Genomic DNA, 21,941 nt, shown 5'->3' with positions numbered 1-21,941 from the left:
TGGAGAGAAAGCATCACTGGAGGTGTCCCGAAACCACACACTAACAAGCGGACTGTGGCATCTAGAGTAGTCTGTCTTCTACTTATACAAGCATTACTTTAAAATGATGCAAACCGTTACAGTAACTTGTAAGATACTTATCACTCCCTCATAGTTAATGTAATCAAGTTAAAGCTGTGCATGGATACAAGCGTTTAGATTTGTGTGTGCATAAGAAGGGTAAACCTATTTTTTCCTAATATTGAGTTCAGTTCATGGTGAAGTGGTAAGAGCATCCCATGGTCAGTTCTCTGCATGTCATTCCCCTCTCTGCCCCATGTCATCTCTGTCTCTCTGCACGATAATTAAAGCATTTAAAATGCCAAAAAAAGAATCTTAAAAAAAAAAAATTTATGTAAGGTGGTGTTACTCTACGATTGGATCCCATAGCATTCCTTAGCAAACCTTAGGGCAAATGTCAAAACATTATTTTGACCTCTTATCCAGAAAATAACATCTTATATATTGTGTCTCCCCGGAAACATACACCTATTGCCTGGGGCAAATACAATGTTTTTAATCCAATGTTTTCCACAAACTGCTGTTTATGTTGTAGGCTGCACCTGCAGCAGACTAAACCCATGATCCAGTGAGGAAAAGAAGCATGGAGGATTGTCACAATGTGCGGAGATATTGGATTCGAAAAAGTGGTTTCGCCAATATATTTTCATTTATTCTACTGAGGCAACTGTTAGCCTCGTCCCAAACCATTGTCAGGCCAAAAGGGCAATATATTTACATGTTAGAGAGATTTTTTGGAAACTTGAAAACGATTAGTTAGATAATTATTTGGAACTTTCCAACAAACATTAGCAGACTCTGTACAGAATTGCAATATGTCTGTTGATTGCATTTACATATAATAAGTAAAATGGCACATTTACCGTGATGCTCAGCTGGTCACAATTTGATGGATGCAGGTTATATTTGGGTTTTCCAATGCTATAACAGTTACAGACAGCTAGAGGAGTTTGGCGCTACTCCAAATGTGTGGATTTCCTGTGTAAAAAATGTGTCTCGTTAAAAGACTCCAGACTGTCAGCTCATTCCTTAACCTCCGTCCCTTCTGCCTGGTCCAGTTGCAGCAGACTATGCTTATCTTCTTGTTAGAGCGTGAATATGCTGCCCTGAAATTGGCTTGGGGAACAAGGCACTAAAAATAGGGGTATGGGTGACATTGATAATCTCTTCTAATGACACGTTAACAGTAGCTCGCTCCACAGGAGAGTGAGGCTTTGTCATGTGCCGCTGTCTAAAGCTTGTCAGTGTGTGTGTGTGTGTGTGTGTGTGTGTGTGTGTGTGTCCTCACACTATCCCGGGCCACTACTTCCTGCTGATGAGTTCCACCTGAAATTTGATGTGTATATGTGTTATTCAGCCTATTTGGACAAAATGTGTAGTCCACTGATAGAACGGGGACCCATTAAAAGTCTCTAAATCCAAGATGAAGAAAGGTAATGACTATTCATGAAGAAATATTTTATTAGCTTTTTTTCCTCTTCTCTCCACCCCCCCTCCAGGCCTTTGTCAGCGCCAAGCATGAAGAGGACAAGGTCGTTGTGTTTGACAGGGCAAATGTGCTCTTTATCTTCAACTTCCACCCCAGTAAGAGCTACGAGGCCTACAGGGTGGCTGTAGAAGTTTCAGGAAAGTATCCTTTTTTAAGCTCTCATCTGTCATGTTACTGCTCATTTCCTGACGACATTGGCTCTCCTCTGTCACGCCACAGTGCATACACTACCTGCAGTGCCTCTCACAGTTCAGATGTCTTTGTTAATTACTTCTTTTATATAATAACATGGACTCATTTCTCAAGCATGACAGAATCAAACTAACTGTTTTTTTATAACGGAGACGTCTGTTGGAAAGGTCAGGAAGGAGACATAAATGTAAAGATGTGAATTACATCATCCTTGCACACATTAACACTTTAAAAGTTCACAGAGAGTGTAAGCACTTGTTTGGGGAAGGAATATATCCGTGCAACACTTTTGGGCCGAGTGAAACGTCAGGATAAATTTAGTACGGACAAAAATGGTCCCCAATGGAGATACGTCTTATTTTCTCTAGATATCGTTTAGCTATCCATCAACAAGTCCACATTTCCACTTGTCCATACACTACATTACAGCATTCACCAATGACCACATTCCCATCAGATCAGCTGTACTTGTTATAATTAAGATGCCACTAGTAGAGCTATATATTGTTTTTGTGTTTAAAAAAAAAAAGGAAAACATTTTATTTACTTGTTGGGGACTATTTTCAGCTGCAAACTTGGTCAACAATGAAGCTATATGGCACAGATGTATAAGATATATCAGGCTCTGAATACACAGACAAAACCATAATTATTATTTTTTGTCTTTTCATGGACTATCACTTTCAGTTGATGTCAGGATATGCGGCTTTCCTATTGGCTGCCAGCTTTCCAGAAAAGCAGCAATTTTTAAGACGTTAACAGTTTGTGTTGAACCACAGTCTTGTTGTATTATTAAATTCAAGAATAGGAAAAGGAAAGTTATTTTAAGATTATCTTGCATGCCATCTGAGTCTTAAGTTGCCTTTTCTCCATATCCTACATTTCTTAAACAGTCAAATGCTACCAATACAGTTATTGCGCCTGTTAAGAGACTAAAAATCCCTTCTGAGAAGATGCATCCTCCTTTACTGAGAAGTGGATCACGCTTCTTAACACTGTGTAAGACCGTGATTTGGCAAAAGCTGCAATTTTAATGGCCTTGTTTTCTCCGACGTTGGTACTTTTGCGATATAATTTCTGCAGTCAGTGTTGAGCGGAATATGAGTCAGTTGTTTACAGTGGCGTTGTTATGCTATTAGGAGTGAAATAATAGCAGGGCCCAGTGATTCAGAAAGCTCTCTCTTTAGCGGCATTGGCTCTCTTTCTTCCGAGCGAGCGGCACAGAGGAATTTAATGAGTCCCCCAGTTGTGATTACAGCAAGCCTAATGATCAGGGCTGTGAAGGGGGACAGAAAGCTGACAGATTTGTATTTATTATTATAACGCACACCGCTCTCTTCTGGGGCCCAGTCAAGCTCACGCCAACAGTTATCCCGGATGGATACGAACGAAGCTGTGTTACTTTTTCAGCCATGATTTAAATAATGTGACGATGGTGAGTCAGCGTAGAGTGTTAGTTTGTTCCTCACAATGCCAACAGTTCACGTAACTACATGAGTAATCCAGTCTCAAGTTGTGATGGTACGTCAATGGAGCGGTTAAACAGCCGTTGTTCATTTTTTTTTTTTTGATGGATACGTTGATACTTCTTTGGAATTATAAAGAAATAATATAACTCTGTGAAAATGTAATGAAATATCCTCAATGAAAAGAGTTTTTTAATACAGTTTCAGCCTGATTATATACTTTTACTTATAAGCAATATGTTTTACAATATCTCAAATCAATTGGTGAATTTCATTGCATTACACCTGGTAACCATGTTAAAGTTTGAGTCAGCGAATCTGGCCAATGCTTGTTGTCAAAATATGTATTGTCATAATCAGTGAAAATCTCCTTATGATCTGCTACATGTTTGCACTGTGTCTGCGCAAAAATCTGGTGTCAATACACACCCTAGGCTCTGTAAACGAGCATGTCTTAGCTCAGTGGGCCCCTTTGTTAACATGTATGCGCACATGGCCTCCTAGGCGGTGTATTAACACTGGATTTTTTATCATTGCACTCACAGTTTGGACAGGTTGCGGGGCTTGAAGAGATATTCACTGATTTTGACAATAAGAGTTTTCCAGAATTGCTGATTCCACCTTTAATGCCACTGACTGCCTGGGTAGCCTAATTATTACAGTGGATTAAAAGAAACATACAAAAAGAGCTTTGCTAATCTCTATTGTGAGTGTTAATCACCACCTTAAAATGGACAAGTAATCCCAAACATGTCATTAAATGTGAATAGTGACACGGAACAATAATCAAGTTTATTTGATGATTAATAGAAGCACGAGGACATAACCCGCTAATCCCTTAATATCATGCGTTAATTGTGAGCCTGTTTGATGTGCATAACTGTTGGTTCTGCCTCATGTTTCCAGCTCTGCCTTAATGGGGGTGAATCCAGGGCCCACCACTAATAGCCTCGCTGCAGTGTCTGTAACACCGTTTTTGAGGGTTTATTTTCATTTAGATGGAACCACATCTTTTTTTCCTCCTGGTGCTTCGTTTGATGTTTAAGGAGAGGCCTCAGACACTGGGTGGGTTGAGAGGAAATGCAAATAAATGTGAGGGCAAAGCTCTGGCTGTCATTATACAGAGAAGCAGTAAACACATAAGTGTGTGTGTGTGTGTGTGTGTGTGTGTGTGTGTGTGTGTGTGTGTGTGTGTGTGTGTGTGTGTGTGTGTGTGTGTGTGTGTGTGTGTGTGTGTGTGTGTGTGTGTGTGTGTGTGTGTGTGTGTGTGTGTGTGTGTGTGTGTGTGTGTGTGTGTGTGTGTGTGTGTGTGTGTGTGTGTGTGTGTGTGTGTGTGTGTGTGTGTGTGTGTGTGTGTGTGTGTGTGTGTGTGTGTGTGTGGGGAAGGTAAATGTGCCGTGTGGATGAGGAGATGCAGATCCTCCGATGGGAATGTGTGCAGAGGATCCAATTAGGGAAGAAGACAGATGAAAGTGCCACTCAGAGGCAGAGGAGGTAAACAAGACAAGCTCAAAGAGTCCAAAAGTGCTTTTTCATTACGCTCAGCTGTCATATACTTAAACTTTCTTCTACCTGTATGGGGGTCAGGGATGTCACAGTGGGGCCCCGCACTGTTAGTGTATCTGGAAATAATAGCTGAACGCAGCTGACAATGCTGTTCACCAGCAAGAATGGATCCAAATTGTTTGTTTGTTTGTAACCTTTATTTAACCTCGAAAGATCAATTGAGGGGTGACCCTCTTTTACAATGACGTCGAGTACAGATACACAATATACAATGAGAATACATAACAAGTTTACACACACACACACACACACACACACACACACACACAGACAACAACAATTTAAAACATTCAGATCAATTGAATGAAATAAATAATAGCCTAATTAAAACAGTTACAAGTGTGGAGGGGTTGATTCAAAATAATACTTTTAAATTGGTTAACAGATATGAGTGTATTTATTTTAATTGTATGTTGTAGGCTGTTATATACAGGGTGTTTTTTTTTTCCTTTGCCAATATGGCAAGTCCTGTTGTTATAACACAGGGTATCCCTCCACAGCAACATGCTGAATGACTGCACGTTGGTCTAGGTGGCCCTTCAGGTGGTTACCCGTCTGCTTGCTCAACAACTTTTATAGTCAGCCTATTCTTAGTTAAATGCAGCCCTGTTTAAAACTCTTCAGTGTTGCTTAATTATTATGGCAGCGTATTAATGCCACTGGGGAAAATGTGATACTTATCACTTTTATAACCAGATATGTCTTATACATCTTAAATTGTTAAAAAGGTTAAGTTTTTTGGCGGGATGGATTGACACTTGCCGTTTGGCATGGAAACAGGAAAAAATACATTTTAACAAGACTATCATGTGTTAACTTGTTATAACACAATACATTATTATCACCTTCTTACATCATACTGAACAAATACAATTACGCTTCCGTATAATTTCACATCTAATTTTTATGAAAAAAGTGTTGCCAGTGTAGTGCTGAAAAGAATATAAAAATGTACACATGTTCAGAGGTGTTACAGCTAATATAATAACACTGAAAAGCCTACCTTCTTACATTTACAATGAATAACTCAATCCTCAACTCAATCCTCTGTTACCAGTCATTGGTCGGATGCTTAATGACTGTTTGGCCACTTGATATTTTTAGAAAAGCTCTTTCTTTAGCTTCTCATTGTCCTCTTTTGAATGTGTTTTCTTATTTTTCTCTCCTTGAGAAACAGGAGAGAGAGTGTAAGGAAGCCCCTTACTAAAAATGTTGGCCATTAAAATGCAGTCAACGTCAGCTTTTGGACAGGCACTCAAACCATCAGTGGGTTTTTTTTTATTATTATTTTCCCTCTGACTCGCGGTGGACACATTGTTCGGGCACTGGGCTTTATCTGGCTGGTTAGAGTATTTGAAATCCCAGTTGAAAGCTGTATCTGTCAGGCCAGATAGTTCTTTGATTTACACTGTACCAATACTCAGTTGAGATTGTGTCAGGTCATCATTCTCCTTTTGGGTCTGAGCCATGCCTTACATGTTGTTTGGAATAATTCAACTACAGTCGCAGTTGCATTAACTAACTAGAATTCAGAGGAAAATACACACAGTCATTTATTGTTGACGGTAATTTGCTCTGATATTATCTAGAGTGTACCAGGTTTTCTGAAAAAAATATTAGACTGAAAGAGCTACAAACAAGGCTACATTACTTTCTCTGCAGGTTTTAACTCTACAAGATATCAGCCACAAACATCTCTCATCACTCCACAGGCTACATCTGTGATTTAAAATGTTGTCAATGTTACACATGCTGTGGATAAAGATACTTTAACAAAATGTAGTGGCATCAAATTAGAATGAGCAAAAACTCGAGGAGCCAAATGATTTTAACGGGTTGTAAACAAGCTAACAATTGAAGCTCTGAATACCTGCAGGGTAGGCCACAGCCATTTAAATGTTTCCCTTCAATATATATAAAACATAGTGCCATGGAGCGGTAAATAAAGCATTTATCTTTTGCACACAGACAATACTCTGCTGCTCGACAAAGCCAAAACCCCTGAACTAATACTTGACTTTAGAGCATAAGCCAAACCTCATAATCCCCATACTTATCAACAACTGTACCCAATACAAACCTGCTTCTTACAAGTGACCTGTTACCCACCTGTGCAACATACAGAAAGAAAACTTTGGATCTTAAAAAAGCTCGACAACCGATAGCAAGACATCAATGTTTTCTTAGTTTCAAAACCTTTAACAACAGAAATCGTTCTCACTTCGTTTTAGATTATGGTTCAAAATCATTGGCAGTAAATTTGACAGTTCCATTTTTATTTATTTTTTATTTATCACTTGTCGGCGAATTCAACCAAATATTGTATTTTAGCCCTCTGGAATAATAATGTTTTTTTCCTGTGCAAATATAAAGCTGTTAATCTTATTTCACATGAATGATGAATTAAAAAAATAAGCACTTCATCACTTTTTATGAAAAGTATGACAAAGGAATGTCTAGATCTCTCCAAACTTAACACGTAGCAACGAAACAACGCAAACCGTGAGTCCATAACAGCGTTTTGATGAAGGCTGTACTTTGCACTCTTTGAACAAAGCGACAGACGTGCCTTTATTTTGAAATGAATAGCCTTTAAGGGCATGATTTTATCATAGTGTATATCATTTTCAGCTGTTGGTCAGCGAGACAGCTCTTTTATTTCTCTGTGGCAGAATCTATTTCTACCATTTCTATCGGCTCTGATGTAACGTGCTCCGGCTGAGCAAGAGAAGACGGGGAAAAGTCAACTCTAAAAGAGGCGAGATACAGCGTTTAGAATGCTTACAAGGCTGTGCCACATTCTTTAGATGTGCACACACATCTCGCTCGGCTCTTGTTCACCAACGCCTGTGTAGCTATTACTTTTATACAGCCAGAGAGAAAAAAAAACAGACTAGCTGATGGAGAAACTAAGTGGTGGCTCGGGCTGCAATCACGCTCATGGACAGATTGTTTTCAGGTCATCAATGGCTCTGATCATCAAACTTAGGATTGCCTTCCTTTCTTTCTGCTCATTGGGCAAAATTGATTGTGTTATTAAATCTTCCGCCTTATTCACAAAGGCCTGTATCGATTCCAATACTTTACAGCTGAACTGCGAGTGCTTGTTGCAGCAGCCGTCTGGAGCCACTAACAAAGACGTAATCGCTCAAGGATCCCAACTACCAATTTGTGCTGGTGTTGGCTGCTTGGCAGGGAAGTTTGCCTGGGAACTCTAAATTACTGTAACTATGCTTCATTTCCAGCACACTGTGTGCCACAGCCATGCACACACATACAGTACCACATGCAGTCCACAGAACAATGTAAAGGAGCTTTTTGACCATATTAACCATTGAAATTACATTCATCCTTAGTTGCCTGGAAGCATTATAATAACCCAGGATAAAATATTATTTCCATATTCTTTTTCTTATTTTAAAATCCTTATAGCAAAATTTGTTTTTTTTTCTTCTGTCTATCAATAAGACAGCATAAAGGCGAGTAGAGCAGAGAAGGTGTGGAGGAGGGGGGGTCTGTCTCCACCGTAGAAACAATGCACAGAGCAGCACTTCTTTTTAATCATCACTATCAAAGCAGACAAGCAAAGCAGCAAAAGCCGAATTTCTTTCCCCGGCTCTGGGGCAGAATGAGGCAGTGTGCTGTAGGATCACGGCACTCAAACTCCAAACTATCGCCTATGGGGAGATAAGGTGATTATTCAGCCAGCCAATTAGGGGACTGTTTGCATGTATGTGCTCCTTCTCTCCTGGTGTTTGTTACAGAAGCACTTCTACATCTCCTTGATCCTGAGAGACAGGAGTGAATAATGCAGCGCACAGATGTTTATGGATATTTACATTATACACAGACTTCAAGTTATACAGGTGTGTATGCCACTGAGCATGAGAAAAAGCTGAGCTTTGCCTGGAGAGATTGTTCTGATATAAATACATATTGATGTACACGCTTGTCAAACTGAACATTCTTGTATTTTTTAATCTGGCTTTTAAAATGCCTTAAATGTTTCCTCTGATATTAATAAGGACCCTAGCTGATTTTGACAAGTAACAAGATGGGGACCGTACTCATGTCTCCCTGAACATGTGTTTCTACAGACATTTCAGGTCTATATCGCACTTTAGTCAGAATTGTCTATTTACCCCTACTGTAGTAAATAGCATGTTTTACATTTAGGTTTTTATTCCCTCTCCTTTCTTCTAACCATATACTGGAAAATGCCATCAGTCAGCTCTTCACTGTCTGAGCAATCTCCTTGTTCAGAAGCACAGGAGAGACTGTGCAAAATAACGATCAAATGTTCATTCTCCTTCATTTTTTTTTCGGTGCAGCACAGATAAAAAATGTTGTGGATTTTGACATTAGACTCATTTGGGTCACTTTTTTATTGAAATAACTGTTAATGTTGGGAATTAGATTGATTAACATAGCTTTCAGCAGTTTATTTCAGGAAACGTCTGTTTTTTTCTGTTAGGGTTCTGCGATGTCACTTGGTAGTGCTGGATGTGAGAATTTCAACAAATATAATCAGCTGAGCACTGCTGAAACAAGCCTGCACACCAACAGCTCTGGTGATAATAAAAAAACTTTTATTTTGCTTCGTATGTCTTAGATCATGTAATCTAGCCCTTTCTGTTGTTGTGCCTTAACCTCAATTCTTGTCAGATACAAAATCAAGCTGGATTCAGATGAAGGTCTGTACGGAGGTCACGGACGCCTGGACCACAACACAGAGTTCTTCACCGAGCCCCTGCCCTTCAAAGGTCACCCCAACTCCATGCAGGTAAATAGGTTTTTATTCACGCTTACGCCAATTATGAGTCCACTGCCACTGTCATCAACTCCAGTCTCTAAACCTCTTTTCTAATAACCTGGGCTGTGTCACCATCCCACTCTGCATACTAATGTTAACATGGTTGGAGGATGCTCTACAATCTACATTCACACAAAAAAAAGTGACAATGAAGTGTACTTAAAAATGCCAGTATGCATTATAAATTATTTTTAGAAAGACTTGATGGACGCCATTGTCCCACTATGCTATTCACTTATGTAATGGAGGAGCTACTCGCAGCAGGAAAACATCTGAAGCATCTGTGGGAGGTGTTGAGACAATAGCAGCAATATCTTGCGAAATAGAAAATGAAGGATTACAAATGTGGACAAACATTGTATTAATCTTTGTAAATATTCTAATTTAAATCACTAACATTATTTCAAAATTTACTAAAAGTCCATAATCTTTTTCTGTACTATCACCCTTAGTACCTCATACTGATACTATGGCATTTTTCTAGTGTGTACATTCAGGCTTTTGTTTTGGTCTTACTTACCTTTTCCACTTCAAACATGTTGACTTGTCACAAAGGTGTAACTTATGGAAGAAAATATGATTTAATTCTATGTTGGTGTGCTGCTGTCATGATTCCCCTATTGACCTTTCTCAGAGTATACTTGAACATGTTGTAACAGGAAAAGCACATGGTGTAACCATTGACAACGACTTTGGTTCTATTAAATTATCCACAGTCAACCACACTAAAGCAGATACTAATGCTGCATCTTGATTCTGACACACAAAAACATAATACAGCCATTAATGTTATTATTGTACACATTGTATACGTGTATACCTGGATGATTAAAAATGTATATACAGTACAGTAGTCTACAGATGCCGAATCCTCCCAGGGTGACTTCAGAATATGCTGAATCCCTTGAGGGCGTTGACAATGTTAACGTCGCTAAAACATGGTGATAGCGCTTAACCCATTGATGACTATGGCAATCTAGGATGCATGTCCTTAATGCCTGAGGGTTTTCTGAAAAAATAGTACGAATTGTCAAGTCTACCAAAACCTTAATATCTAAGCCTGTGTAGCACATAGAAACATGAAATAAAATACATTTAAAAGTTAAGGTTCACAGGTTTTATTTAAACATGCTCCCTTAGCGCTTACCAACCAACAAATATTTCTAAAAATCGTCAAAATTAGATGAATTAGAAAATTATTAAATATTGTTAATAAATAATAGATGCAATGTGTTGTGTGATTTTCGTCAGTAGTCTATAGTAGACCTTGATTCTGCACACCAAACGCCACTAACTGTTCTGTCGCCGACATAGCTGGCGTATTTTTTTTATTATTTTGTTTTATTTTTTTATTTTTTATTTTTTTGATTGACATGATTTTCGGCAAACCACACAACTTTTGGGTGGTCACGTGGTCTTCAAAAAATCAACAAAACCCATGTGTATTTGAACCAATGACAGTGCATTCTATGCTGGGAATGCCATGAAAATTAGATAAAGTTATAATGCTGCGCGACGCAGCATCAGGCAGGAGAGCCAATGTGGCATCGCGCAGCAGCCGTCATCAATGGGTTAAAGGGAAAAGAGTCACCTTAATTGCCTTTAGTTACATCTGTGTTTTTTTCACACTATGAGAGGTTTATTTTCATGCTTGTTTGCCACTGTTGGTTGCTGACTGAACTCTTACTTATGAATAGAGAATTCTCCAATTGGTTAACACAATTATGCTTTCTTTGCAGCCCGGCCAACAGTTCACAGTGGTTTAGTGTTGTCCTCTATGCAGAGAAAGAGGTGTACACACAACCTGCTTATACCAATTACAAAATATGATTAAATAGCTGTCAGACAATTGTTGTTTTGCCTTTTTTATGTTTTTTTGTTTTTTGATTTTACCAAATCAATTTAACTAGATTGTCACAGAGTTTGCAATGAAAGGATCCTTCAGAGCCTTTTGAATGAGTGGTGTTGTTTTGGCAACAAGCCACTATCTTCCTGGTCGGGGCCTCCCACTGCTCTATAATTTAGCATCTTCCTCATTAATATGATTAGCTTTTCAATGCAGAATCCAGGAAATTATCAAACACGGCTGCATTAAAAGAGAAGAGCTAGAATCCATATATCAGGGGGATGGTATCCATTGCTTGTGGTCTCTCCACAATATTAGGCTTTTGTTTGTGAATATCAAATGTGACTTCTATATGCATTCTTGTCTGCTCATGCCGCGGTTATCCTGGAGTCATTTGAGCGTTATGTGAATCTGATATCAACCGCTCTTTCAGATTCCCTCGGCAAACAATTGTGAATTATTCATGGTGTTAGAACTTACCTGTTTCATGTGCACGGCTCTATGCTCGGCGCGGCGTCACGGAGGGGAGAAAAATATCTGGAAGAACCAACCGCTGGGCCTCCATCTTGAAGACTGCTTTAGGCTAATAGCGTGAACTTAAGCTGGTCCTTGAAAACACAGAATAGAAAAACTGATATGCATTCTAAGCAGAACTGCATGCTTATCGTTTCCCTAATTGTATTTCCTGATGTCATCCTTTCTTGATTAAAATGCTGAACGGCAGAATGATGTTTCTGAATAAGGTCAGAGATGAATTAGTGAGAATCAGCACAGAATACACCCAAACACTCCAAATGTAGCTCGGCTGACTGGATGTGTTAGATCTTATGTTAATGAGTCCAATTAAATGAGTGAGCGCAGTGACGTCTGCAAAGTGGTCGGCACAGTCATCCTTCATCTCTTTCTATGTGTTTTCCGTTCGTTTAGTAAAGTCATACATATGCCAAGGCGGTACACTTAAGCTGTTTCAGTTTGTACCGGTGGGGTTGACACAGCACCTGATGAGGTGGTGTTTGTTTACCTGAACTCAACTTGAACCTCGGATCAATGCTGAAAGTGTTGCAGTTAATGGAAAGATGATATGACTCAATATTAAGAGTCGGACGGAGGTCACTGGCATTCAGAGCATCAATTCAGCGTTATTTAACCGTGCCTTAAAAGCATCTTCCTTTGCCGCTTAAGATTCATCAGTTTTGGAGCTAGTATTCCACATTCTCTTAAATCTTGTCAAACTCTTATTAATTTATAACACCACTGGCTTCACCCACGTCCCTCTTGGCCAAAATGTGAAGTTTAGTTAACGAGTCATCTGCTAATGTTGGCACCATTATGGATAAATGGGCAATGGAATTAAAGTGAGTGGACTGAGGCTGACAGAGGCAGGGTGTGGACCCTTCTGCTGTCTGTCCTTTTTTAGGCTCCCTCATAGCGATTGCAGAGTGAGACTGTATTCTTGCATAATGATGCGGTTTCTCCTCCTCTTCACACCTACCTGGTTATGACAAGAATAATCAGACGCACGCATCTGCGGGGGCTGCGAGCGAACGGTGCCCACCATCCATGTCTTATTTAACAACTGTTGCTTTTCAAAGTCTAGCGCAAAACTTCTCCCTTCCTGTCTTTGTAATTGGTCTGTCAGTTCTCCGGCTTCCTCGTTACTGAGTGATAATAAACCCTCTTATCCTCCGAGAATGCATCACGCCTCAGTCTGAGAAATGCACATAATTGGATGAAGCCGAGAGCGATCCCACTGGCTTGGTGGTAGGCTCATGTAACCTTAATGCCCTGTCTGACTACAAATGTGGCACTGGTCTGCTTTCATGTGACATCTCTTGAGCTCCTTCTTCACCATTATAAAAAAAAATCAATAAGGAGAAAATGCCCTCACCTTCTCAAAACATATAACAAAAAAAACACAAGACCACTATCGAATCTGTTAGACTTTCCACCGTGGGTAAACAAGAGGACTGCTCCATATTGGTAGTGTTGTGCGTTGTTGAAATTGATGTAAGTGACTAGTTATATTGAAAAAAGTTATGATATGTTTTGGGTCTGTAATTAGGCAGAATGGGAGAGTTAATTTAGTTTTTTTACAGCGACTATTAAATAGAACAGTGGTCCCCGATGGGCACGGCATCCTAAGATCATATCAACAAGTAACAAATATCAAAATCAGACATAAACAACTCAGTATCATATGCAGTTATGCCACAGGTTAGGATGTGACTCTTTTCTTCAATACTTTGTTGCATTGTTTTTTTTCATGTCAACCTTGAAGAATAACCTACATTTTATTATGAAGAAATAATTATGAAGAACTTTCAACATACTAGCCTTTTGAATTGCATCTTTGTTTAAATAACTTAAATATTTATCTGTAAAAGTGCAGAGCACCTGTCAGCTTTTATTCCAAGTGATTGAGAATGGGCCGGTTTTATTTCGTTTAAAGTGGATCTAACCAGTTAAATAATTTATCAAATGACAAGACATCAAGAGAGTGTGAAAGAGTTAGTGATAAACCTACAGAGAATTATCACCGGAATCTGCAGCTCCTAGCTTGTTTTTTACCAGTACAGAGAGACTCAAGAAGAGACCATAGAAGGGGTGCTGTGTTAAAAAGAAATTGAGAATAGAAAATACTCCAGAATATATAACAACATTTCCCAATTAAAATATTTCTAATATAGTACAGTACTACTATATAAAACCAATTTGATTTGTAGGCAGGTAATATAAATGTGTTGGGTTTGATGTAACAGGTGTATACGGTTGTAACAACATCGATTACAGTAAGGTTGTTTAGCAGTAACAAAAGAACCAGCATTTGAGCTCATTTTATTTTATCCCTGGTGATATGAAGAGAGTAAATGTTTCAACAGCTATGAAGCCAAGACGCTGAATCAAAAAGATGAAAAATGCACTCTTCTCTTTATGCAAAAAAAAATGTTGCAGCAAGCCTTCATCTGAGCAAACTGACAACGTGATATACCCAGCAGAGCGTTTCATGAGAAACTCTCACATCAAGAACTAGGACTTCTGCCGTTAAACGATTCCAGTTTATTCATTTAGTAAGACCAAGGCCTGAAATGTGAAGAGTAAAACTGACAGGACATTGAAGACCTGCCTCACACTTGACATACAAGATACAATAGTTTATATACTTTATGAAACTTGTACAAATGCACAGGGCACAGGAAAAAGCTAGTGATTCAGTAATTGAAGCAGCATGTACAGGTCCTTCTCATATAATTAGCATATTGTGATAAAGTTGATTATTTTCCATAATGTAATGACAATAATTGAACTTTCATATATTTTAGATTCATTGCACACCAACTGAAATATTTCAGGTCTTTTGTTGTTTTAATACTGATGATTTTGGCATACAGCTCATGAAAACCCCAAATTCCTATCTCAGAAAATTAGCATATCATGAAAAGGTACTCTAAACGAGCTCTTAACCTAATCATCTGAATCAACTAATTAACTCTAAACACCTGCAAAAGATTCCTGAGGCTTTTAAAAACTCCCAGCCTGGCTCATTACTCAAAACCGCAATCATGGGTAAGACTGACGACCTGACTGCTGTCCAGAAGGCCATCATTGACACCCTCAAGCAAGAGGGTAAGACACAGAAAGAAATTTCTGAGCGAATAGGCTGTTCCCAGAGTGCTGTATCAAGGCACCTCAGTGGGAAGTCTGTGGGAAGTGTGGCAGAAAACGCTGCACAACCAGAAGAGGTGACCGGACCCTGAGGAGGATTGTGGAGAAGGGCCGATTCCAGACCTTGAGGGACCTGCGGAAGCAGTGGACTGAGTCTGGAGTAGAAACATCCAGAGCCACCGTGCACAGGCGTGTGCAGGAAATGGGCTACAGGTGCCGCATTCCCCAGGTCAAGCCACTTTTGAACCAGAAACAGCGGCAGAAGCGCCTGACCTGGGCTACAGAGAAGCAGCACTGGACTGTTGCTCAGTGGTCCAAAGTACTTTTTTTGGATGAAAGCAAATTTTGCATGTCATTCGGAAATCAAGGTGCCAGAGTCTGGAGGAAGACTGGGGAGAAGGAAATGCCAAAATGCCTGAAGTCCAGTGTCAAGTACCCACAGTCAGTGATGGTCTGGGGTGCCACTGTGTTTTATCAAAGGCAGGGTCAATGCAGCTAGCTATCAGGAGATTTTGGAGCACTTCATGCTTCCATCTGCTGAAAAGCTTTATGGAGATGAAAATTTCATTTTTCAACAAGACCTGGCACCTGCTCACAGTGCCAAAACCACTGGTAAATGGTTTACTGACCATGGTATTACTGTGCTCAATTGGCCTGCCAACTCTCCTGACCTGAACCCCATAGAGAATCTGTGGGATATTGTGAAGAGGAAGTTGAGAGACACCAGACCCAACACTGTGGATGAGCTTAAGGCCGCTATCGAAGCATCCTGGACCTCCATAACACCTCAGCAGTGCCACAGGCTGATTGCCTCCATGCCACGCCGCATTGAAGCAGTCATTTCTGCGAAAGGATTCCCGACCAAGTATTGAGTGCATAACTGAACATAATTATTTGAAGGTTGACTTTTTTGTATTAAAAACACTTTTCTTTTATTGGTCGGATGAAATATGCTAATTTTTTGAGATAGGGATTTTTGGTTTTTCTTTACTTTTTTGCCAAAATCATCAATATTAAAACAATAAAAGGCTTGAACTACTTCAGTTGTGTGTAATGAATCTAAAATATATGAAAGTCTAATGTTTATCAGTACATTACAGAAAATATTGAACTTTATCACAATATGCTAATTATGAGAAGGACCTGTATATGCACCTATTTTGTGTAAAATAGTAAAAACTTTTTTTTGTGTGGTGTCATTTTGTAATCTGCATATTTTTTTTATTGTTCAGTATTTCTTTATTAGTTTTGTTAACATAATACCCGGTGAATTAAGTGCTGATTTGTGAACAAGATTTCAGCAACTAAGCTAAATGTTAATATAACCAATACTGATGGCCAGAAACTGTGGGAAAAGAACAATATATAATATCCTTTCTTCGGCTTAAAATACAACCTGTGTGTACAGAAGGTCTTAGCGAGAGTTTATCCTTATTAAATCAAGTAATGGAGCCAAGCAGAGAGAGGTCTGGGGACGTTAAGAGTGCACACACAGTCAGGGTTTGCTCTTGGCCAGTAGCCTGGGTCAAGAGACAGAAATCCAGTGGAAGATATATTCCTGTGAAGCAGCTCATGAATTCTTAATCAGTCTGTTCGAAACATGGATCAGATTGAGTGTTAGCCCGGGTTGGACTCTGCTCTTGAAGTGAGTTAAAAAAAATCTAAATTCTCACGTGAGTGTGATATGAGCCAATACATGAAACAACCTTGAGACCAAAGAGGTTACAAAAAGGACAAAAAGCCCAGGCTAACTTTCTTCTACCAGATGTACCATCCACTACAGCACCTGCGAACTGCTTCACTTGCTCTTCAATTTGTGCCATCCCTGGCCCTTTTACAGTGAACATGAAAACTATTCATTTTTGTCAGTTCGCACATTATTTCTTTAAGTAGTTGATCAAAGATGATGACGTCGGATAGCGTCATCGTTGCTGTCTTGCAGCCAGCCACGTTATTGATGAATGAGAGGGCGATCCTGATTTCGTTATTACGAGATCTTTTCTCGCAATTACGAGATCCTGATCCTGGTGTGCTTATGGCTAGATAAGTTGACATTAGGGAACAAATTCTAAAACATAGCAGTATAGTTTACAAAATGGTTTGCCAAAAGTCAAAGCCACATCATTTGTGGTAAATGGGCTGAAACATTGGTGTAGCCCTTTAATTCTTATGTCTATGAGAAGTTACCGGGACTACCTGTTACTATAAAGTACATTGTTTTTTTTTTAAGATATTTTTTGGCACTTTTATGCTTTATTGACAGTGTAGAGACAGTTGAAATGGGGCAGAGAGGGGAGTGACATGCAGAGAACGACCGCAGGCTGGAATCGAACCCGGGTCTGCTGCTGGCCGAGGCCCATGGCCCCCCAATGTGCCCTACTGAGCTAAGGGTGCCCCCATTGAGTACATTGTAATGTGTGATGAAATAACTCTGAACAGTGTCACTCTTTGACTCCATTCCCACATGTCATTTTGAATGAGCTCTGTTGAATAGAAGTGGACCTTGTTCTGGTGGAGAACATTTCTGACTGAACTGTTACATCAATGGGAAATATTATTAATTATAATATTTATCCCTAAATTGTAAGTGTTAATGAGTAATATCTGGGATATCTCATTCATGCAACCTGAAGAGAAATATGTAAATTGGAATGTCTTAAACTAATTGCTGTGCCAACACTTGGGACTATAAACTGCTCTTTATTCACAGATTGATTTAGAACGTGTCACTATTGCTAGCTAAATGGTTGACATAAAAGCTGTCGACGTATTCCAGGTCAGGCGCTGCGGTGTAGCTTTTGTCTAAACAGGTGCAGTGATTCATTCTGCCTTCCGTTCTCTCTCTGCAGTGGAGACTCTCCCACTGTGACTGTTTAATTAGTCACCAATGTCTGTGTCAGTGTGTATTTTTTTCGGCGCTGGGCTGCTCCACTCCCTCGGTGACAAACTGTTGCCAAAGAAACACGTCCACAGCGCGAGCTCAGATCCTGCTGATGCCGAGGGGCGGCTTGAAGAGTTCAGGGGGGGTGATTGAATTGTTTACAGCTCCGGCTCTTCTTTTTTCACTTTTTATGTTGGGGAAATATAGCATCATTTATGTCTGCTTGGTGCTTCCCCCTTTGGCATAAATCTGAAGTGACTAATGGTACACGGTGGCTCCTTGCCTTCAAACGATATACTGTGAATATCAAAAGGATTGATCAAAGGTTTTTATTAGCTACACCGCTCCAAACTAACGCCCTCACTAAGATTTCTTTGTACTGTATATATGGGGAATCTGACATTTCCACGCTTTGGTTCCTTTGGCTTTTGCTTCATGGTGTGCTTATTTTTTGCTGACATGTTTTATTTTTATTCTACTTCAGTCAACCCAAAACCCAGGAGATTATTTTAGCTCAGTGTATGCCCACTGGCAGATTGTATCTTCACAGAATCCTAAATGTACAGTTGATGTGCAGCCATCCAATATATATGATGATGAAACACAAGAGGTATTGCATTGATTGGAGCATTCAGAATGAACCAATTAGGATCCTTTACTTATTTATTTGTTTGTTTGTTTGTTTGTTTGTTACATTATTTGCCATATTGCTCAAGTGCGGATCGTTCACTTGAATGCACAAGCTTTGACTGCAATGCAATGTTAAAGGTGCACTTTGCAGTTCCAGGGGAGGGGGACATTTGCAGAGCCTGCAGTTAATTTACAAAACATATTTTCTCTAAATGTGATTCTTACTATTGAATTATTCTATCATCATAAATCACAACAAAATTACTCTGAGGAACCTGGAACCAAAAGTAAGACTAGAATATGTTTGAATAGAAAACAGTGGGCCCTGCTGCTGTTAACAACAACAATAACTTTTAAGGTAGCTTTTCCTAATTTCGTACAATATGCCAGTGATCCAATTGTCCTGTGAGGAAAGTTTGTTTATCCAGTTAAGAGAATATACCTTAGAAAATGTTCACTTCTATGGCCCACCCAAAGTTGCATAGTGCACCTTTAATGGTATGAATTTGAGTCCCTGATCAAGAAGGTTGCAGCACCAACTTTGCCAGGATGCGTATTCTCTGTAGCTTAAAGCTTAAAATGAACCAGTCTACAGGCACAACTTAAAGCACTTTGTGACTTCTCTCATTACGCTGGTCTGCTGACTCCAGAGGTCTTAACGTAGCGGCAACAAACTCACAATAAAGCTCTCTCTCCCTTTGATTGCCCTCTTCAATCAAGGCTGCGGTGTTTGTGTACTTTTGTATTTTTCTGCACAGATCTGAATATCCTTCTAAAAACCACCTCTGTCCTCTTCGTCGCTGTATTTTCTCTACTCCTCCTTCTCTTCGTTTAGTTGTCATGTCCACCTTGATTGTGAGAAGCAATCACGCCTGATCATCAAGGCACCGCCAACAAGTGTCTGACTTTAAAAAGAAGAAAAAAAGATAAACTTGAAAATTCAGCCATCTCTGAAAATTCGTGATTTTGTTAACATCATTAAACTTCTCTCTCTCTCGCTCTTGCTCTCTCTGTCTCTCTCTCTCTCGCTCTCTCTCTCTCAGGTCTACATCCCCTGCAGAACAGCTATTGTCCTGGCCAACGAGGAGATAAATTACTGCTATTAGGGGATGATTGTCTCCACGGAGACCTGGATGGAGAATGGATTCCAACTTCAAACTGAGTGTTAACAATCACCTTCATCTTAAAGTGTCAACCTTGCACACCTCCCGAACCCACTTTTTGCGTTTGAGTCTTTTTCCTAAATGGCAGAGGGGGGAAAAGCATCTGCAACCTTAGATACTGTGTAACCCCATTTACTACAGATTGCTCCATTTGGGAAGCGTCCAACCTAACCAGCAGCTAGATGCTAAAACTTAAGACCCTGCCGAGTCCATCCACCACTAGCCAGCAGCCATTTATAGGCTCTGTTGAATTTGGCGTGTCATCTGAAAACACATGACCGGCATTAATTATTACGTTTAATTATTTTGTATTTAATTACAAACAATGTTATGATGTCAACAACACACACACAAATCTACACTGTTACCAGCTCTTGAAAATCAAAATGTCTAGGTATTTAATCACAGGATAACCATCTTTCTCTGTTTTCCATTTTGGGACATTGTAAATATAAAAAGAAAATGTAATTTGCACAAAGTGATAAGCTGCTTTGAATTATTGTTCTTTTAATGGGTGTCTAAAACAGTTGTGTTGTAATGTTTGGGTTTATGTGGCTACTGGGAGCATTCATGTGGTTATTCACGACCCTATTATTAAGCCAGTAATTTGCAGCAACAGCAAAGTGATAAAATTGCCTAATTTGGATTGTTCATTGTGTTGCATATAGTTTACAAATAGCATTTTAGCTGCACTAAACTCATTTTCAAACTTTGCCAAAATTGATGCATAGTTTTCTGCTCCAGTAAATAACATTAAAGTAGTTTGTTGTCAAACTCTTCTGCAAAATTCTACTGAAATAGGTTGACACTGATGATCAACAGCACTTTGTGTGGGAGAAGACCATTTTCACACGTACAATATGACTCACACACCTGACTACTTTATGATACTAAATGATGTGCACCATCTTCCTTAGGCACTGTAGCATTCCCTTGGGATCAGACCAGGAACAACACAAAAACTGAATCTATGCCGAGAATGGCGTGTGCTTATTCCAATTAGTGCTGACTTTTGTGACTTTCCTCTCAACACACTTGACGATTGAACATCTCAAAGAAAATCTGCAATCCTCATTCTGTGCCCCCTGTAGCTGTTACGTATTGATTAACTACAATGTGTGTACGTATACCGAGAAACATCAATGATGATAGGTGACTGTTTTTGTGACCGCTGAACTAACACAGTCAGGCAACATGTCATTAAAAATGGTCTCTCATACAAGAGGTCTCATCCTTTGAGGTTATGTTTCGCAAATGACTGTTGATAATTGATACATTTCCAGCCTTTATGCCTTTTTGGTTTCCATCCTCCCTCTAAAAGACACTTTTTTACTATTTGAATGGGTGTCTTTTTTATATAATTTTCATCATTCCCAGCACATGTTTTCAAAGCAATACTGTCATAAGTGAAACGAGCTGATTTCGGGCATCCCAGATAAAAGCTTATGCCTTGATTTACTGGCATGGATACTGTAATTCTGTGATCCACACCTACTGCATTAGTACAGACTCAGTCATTTAGGCGGTGTATTGTTGCACATGGCATGGTTTTGATCTGCCTACCCTGCAGCTGAAGAAAAACAAATTTAAATTCAGGGACCATCCTTGCGCACTTAGCCAAAAGTATCATGAACATGCCATTTATTTTTTGTATAACACCGATAGCGTTCCAAAATGTCCTTTTCCACCTCTCCAAAAGCACAGAGAGGATCACTCGGCATACATTTCAAGTCACAAGGTTTGTGAGACTTAAGTGGAGTGTTTAATCATCTCTCACCTGACCCAGTGTCATTGTCATTTTACCCACTGCCAAAATGAATTGTTCACATTTGTTCTCAAAAGTAAAGTTGATGTCTGATATACGCTAACTATTGCAGCATATTTCTTTTATTATTCCTAATCATAATAAATCGGTGCCTGTCGAGCTACAAGGAAATTGTGGATGAAGTGGATGTACAGTCTGATTCTGTCCCATTTGCACAGTTGTGGAAATGGAGGTACTTCATTATACTCCATATATTATGATGGTACTCAGTCATCAAGTAGGCCTAGTTGATACAAAAACTGTTCTTTTTGGTCTTGATAGTCAGAGAGTTTCTAATTTTGGAAGCTGTTTTTCAGTCTTACGGGACTATGCAGAGCAATCGCCTCAGTGATTCCCACAACATGATG

At 39.5% G+C, this 21,941-nt stretch overlaps 1 protein-coding gene across 1 annotated transcript in view; it reads left to right on the top strand.

Moving 5' to 3' along the window:
- The window catches only part of gbe1b (glucan (1,4-alpha-), branching enzyme 1b), a 90,029-nt gene extending 68,319 nt beyond the window's left edge, over window positions 1-21,710 (top strand). The window contains exons 14-16 of the mRNA XM_080054038.1: window positions 1,560-1,690; window positions 9,439-9,556; window positions 19,650-21,710. Coding sequence (XP_079910164.1) covers window positions 1,560-1,690; window positions 9,439-9,556; window positions 19,650-19,712 — 312 coding nt within the window. The 3' untranslated portion in view covers window positions 19,713-21,710. The remainder of the gene's footprint in view (window positions 1-1,559; window positions 1,691-9,438; window positions 9,557-19,649) is intronic.
- The last annotated feature ends 231 nt before the right edge of the window (window positions 21,711-21,941 follow it).

Source organism: Ammodytes marinus (genome assembly GCF_949987685.1).
Source record: "Ammodytes marinus genome assembly, chromosome: 3".
Classification (NCBI taxonomy): Eukaryota; Metazoa; Chordata; class Actinopteri; order Uranoscopiformes; family Ammodytidae; genus Ammodytes; species Ammodytes marinus.
The sequence above is the reverse complement of the archived record's forward strand: the minus strand, read 5'-3'. Positions and strand labels throughout refer to the sequence as shown.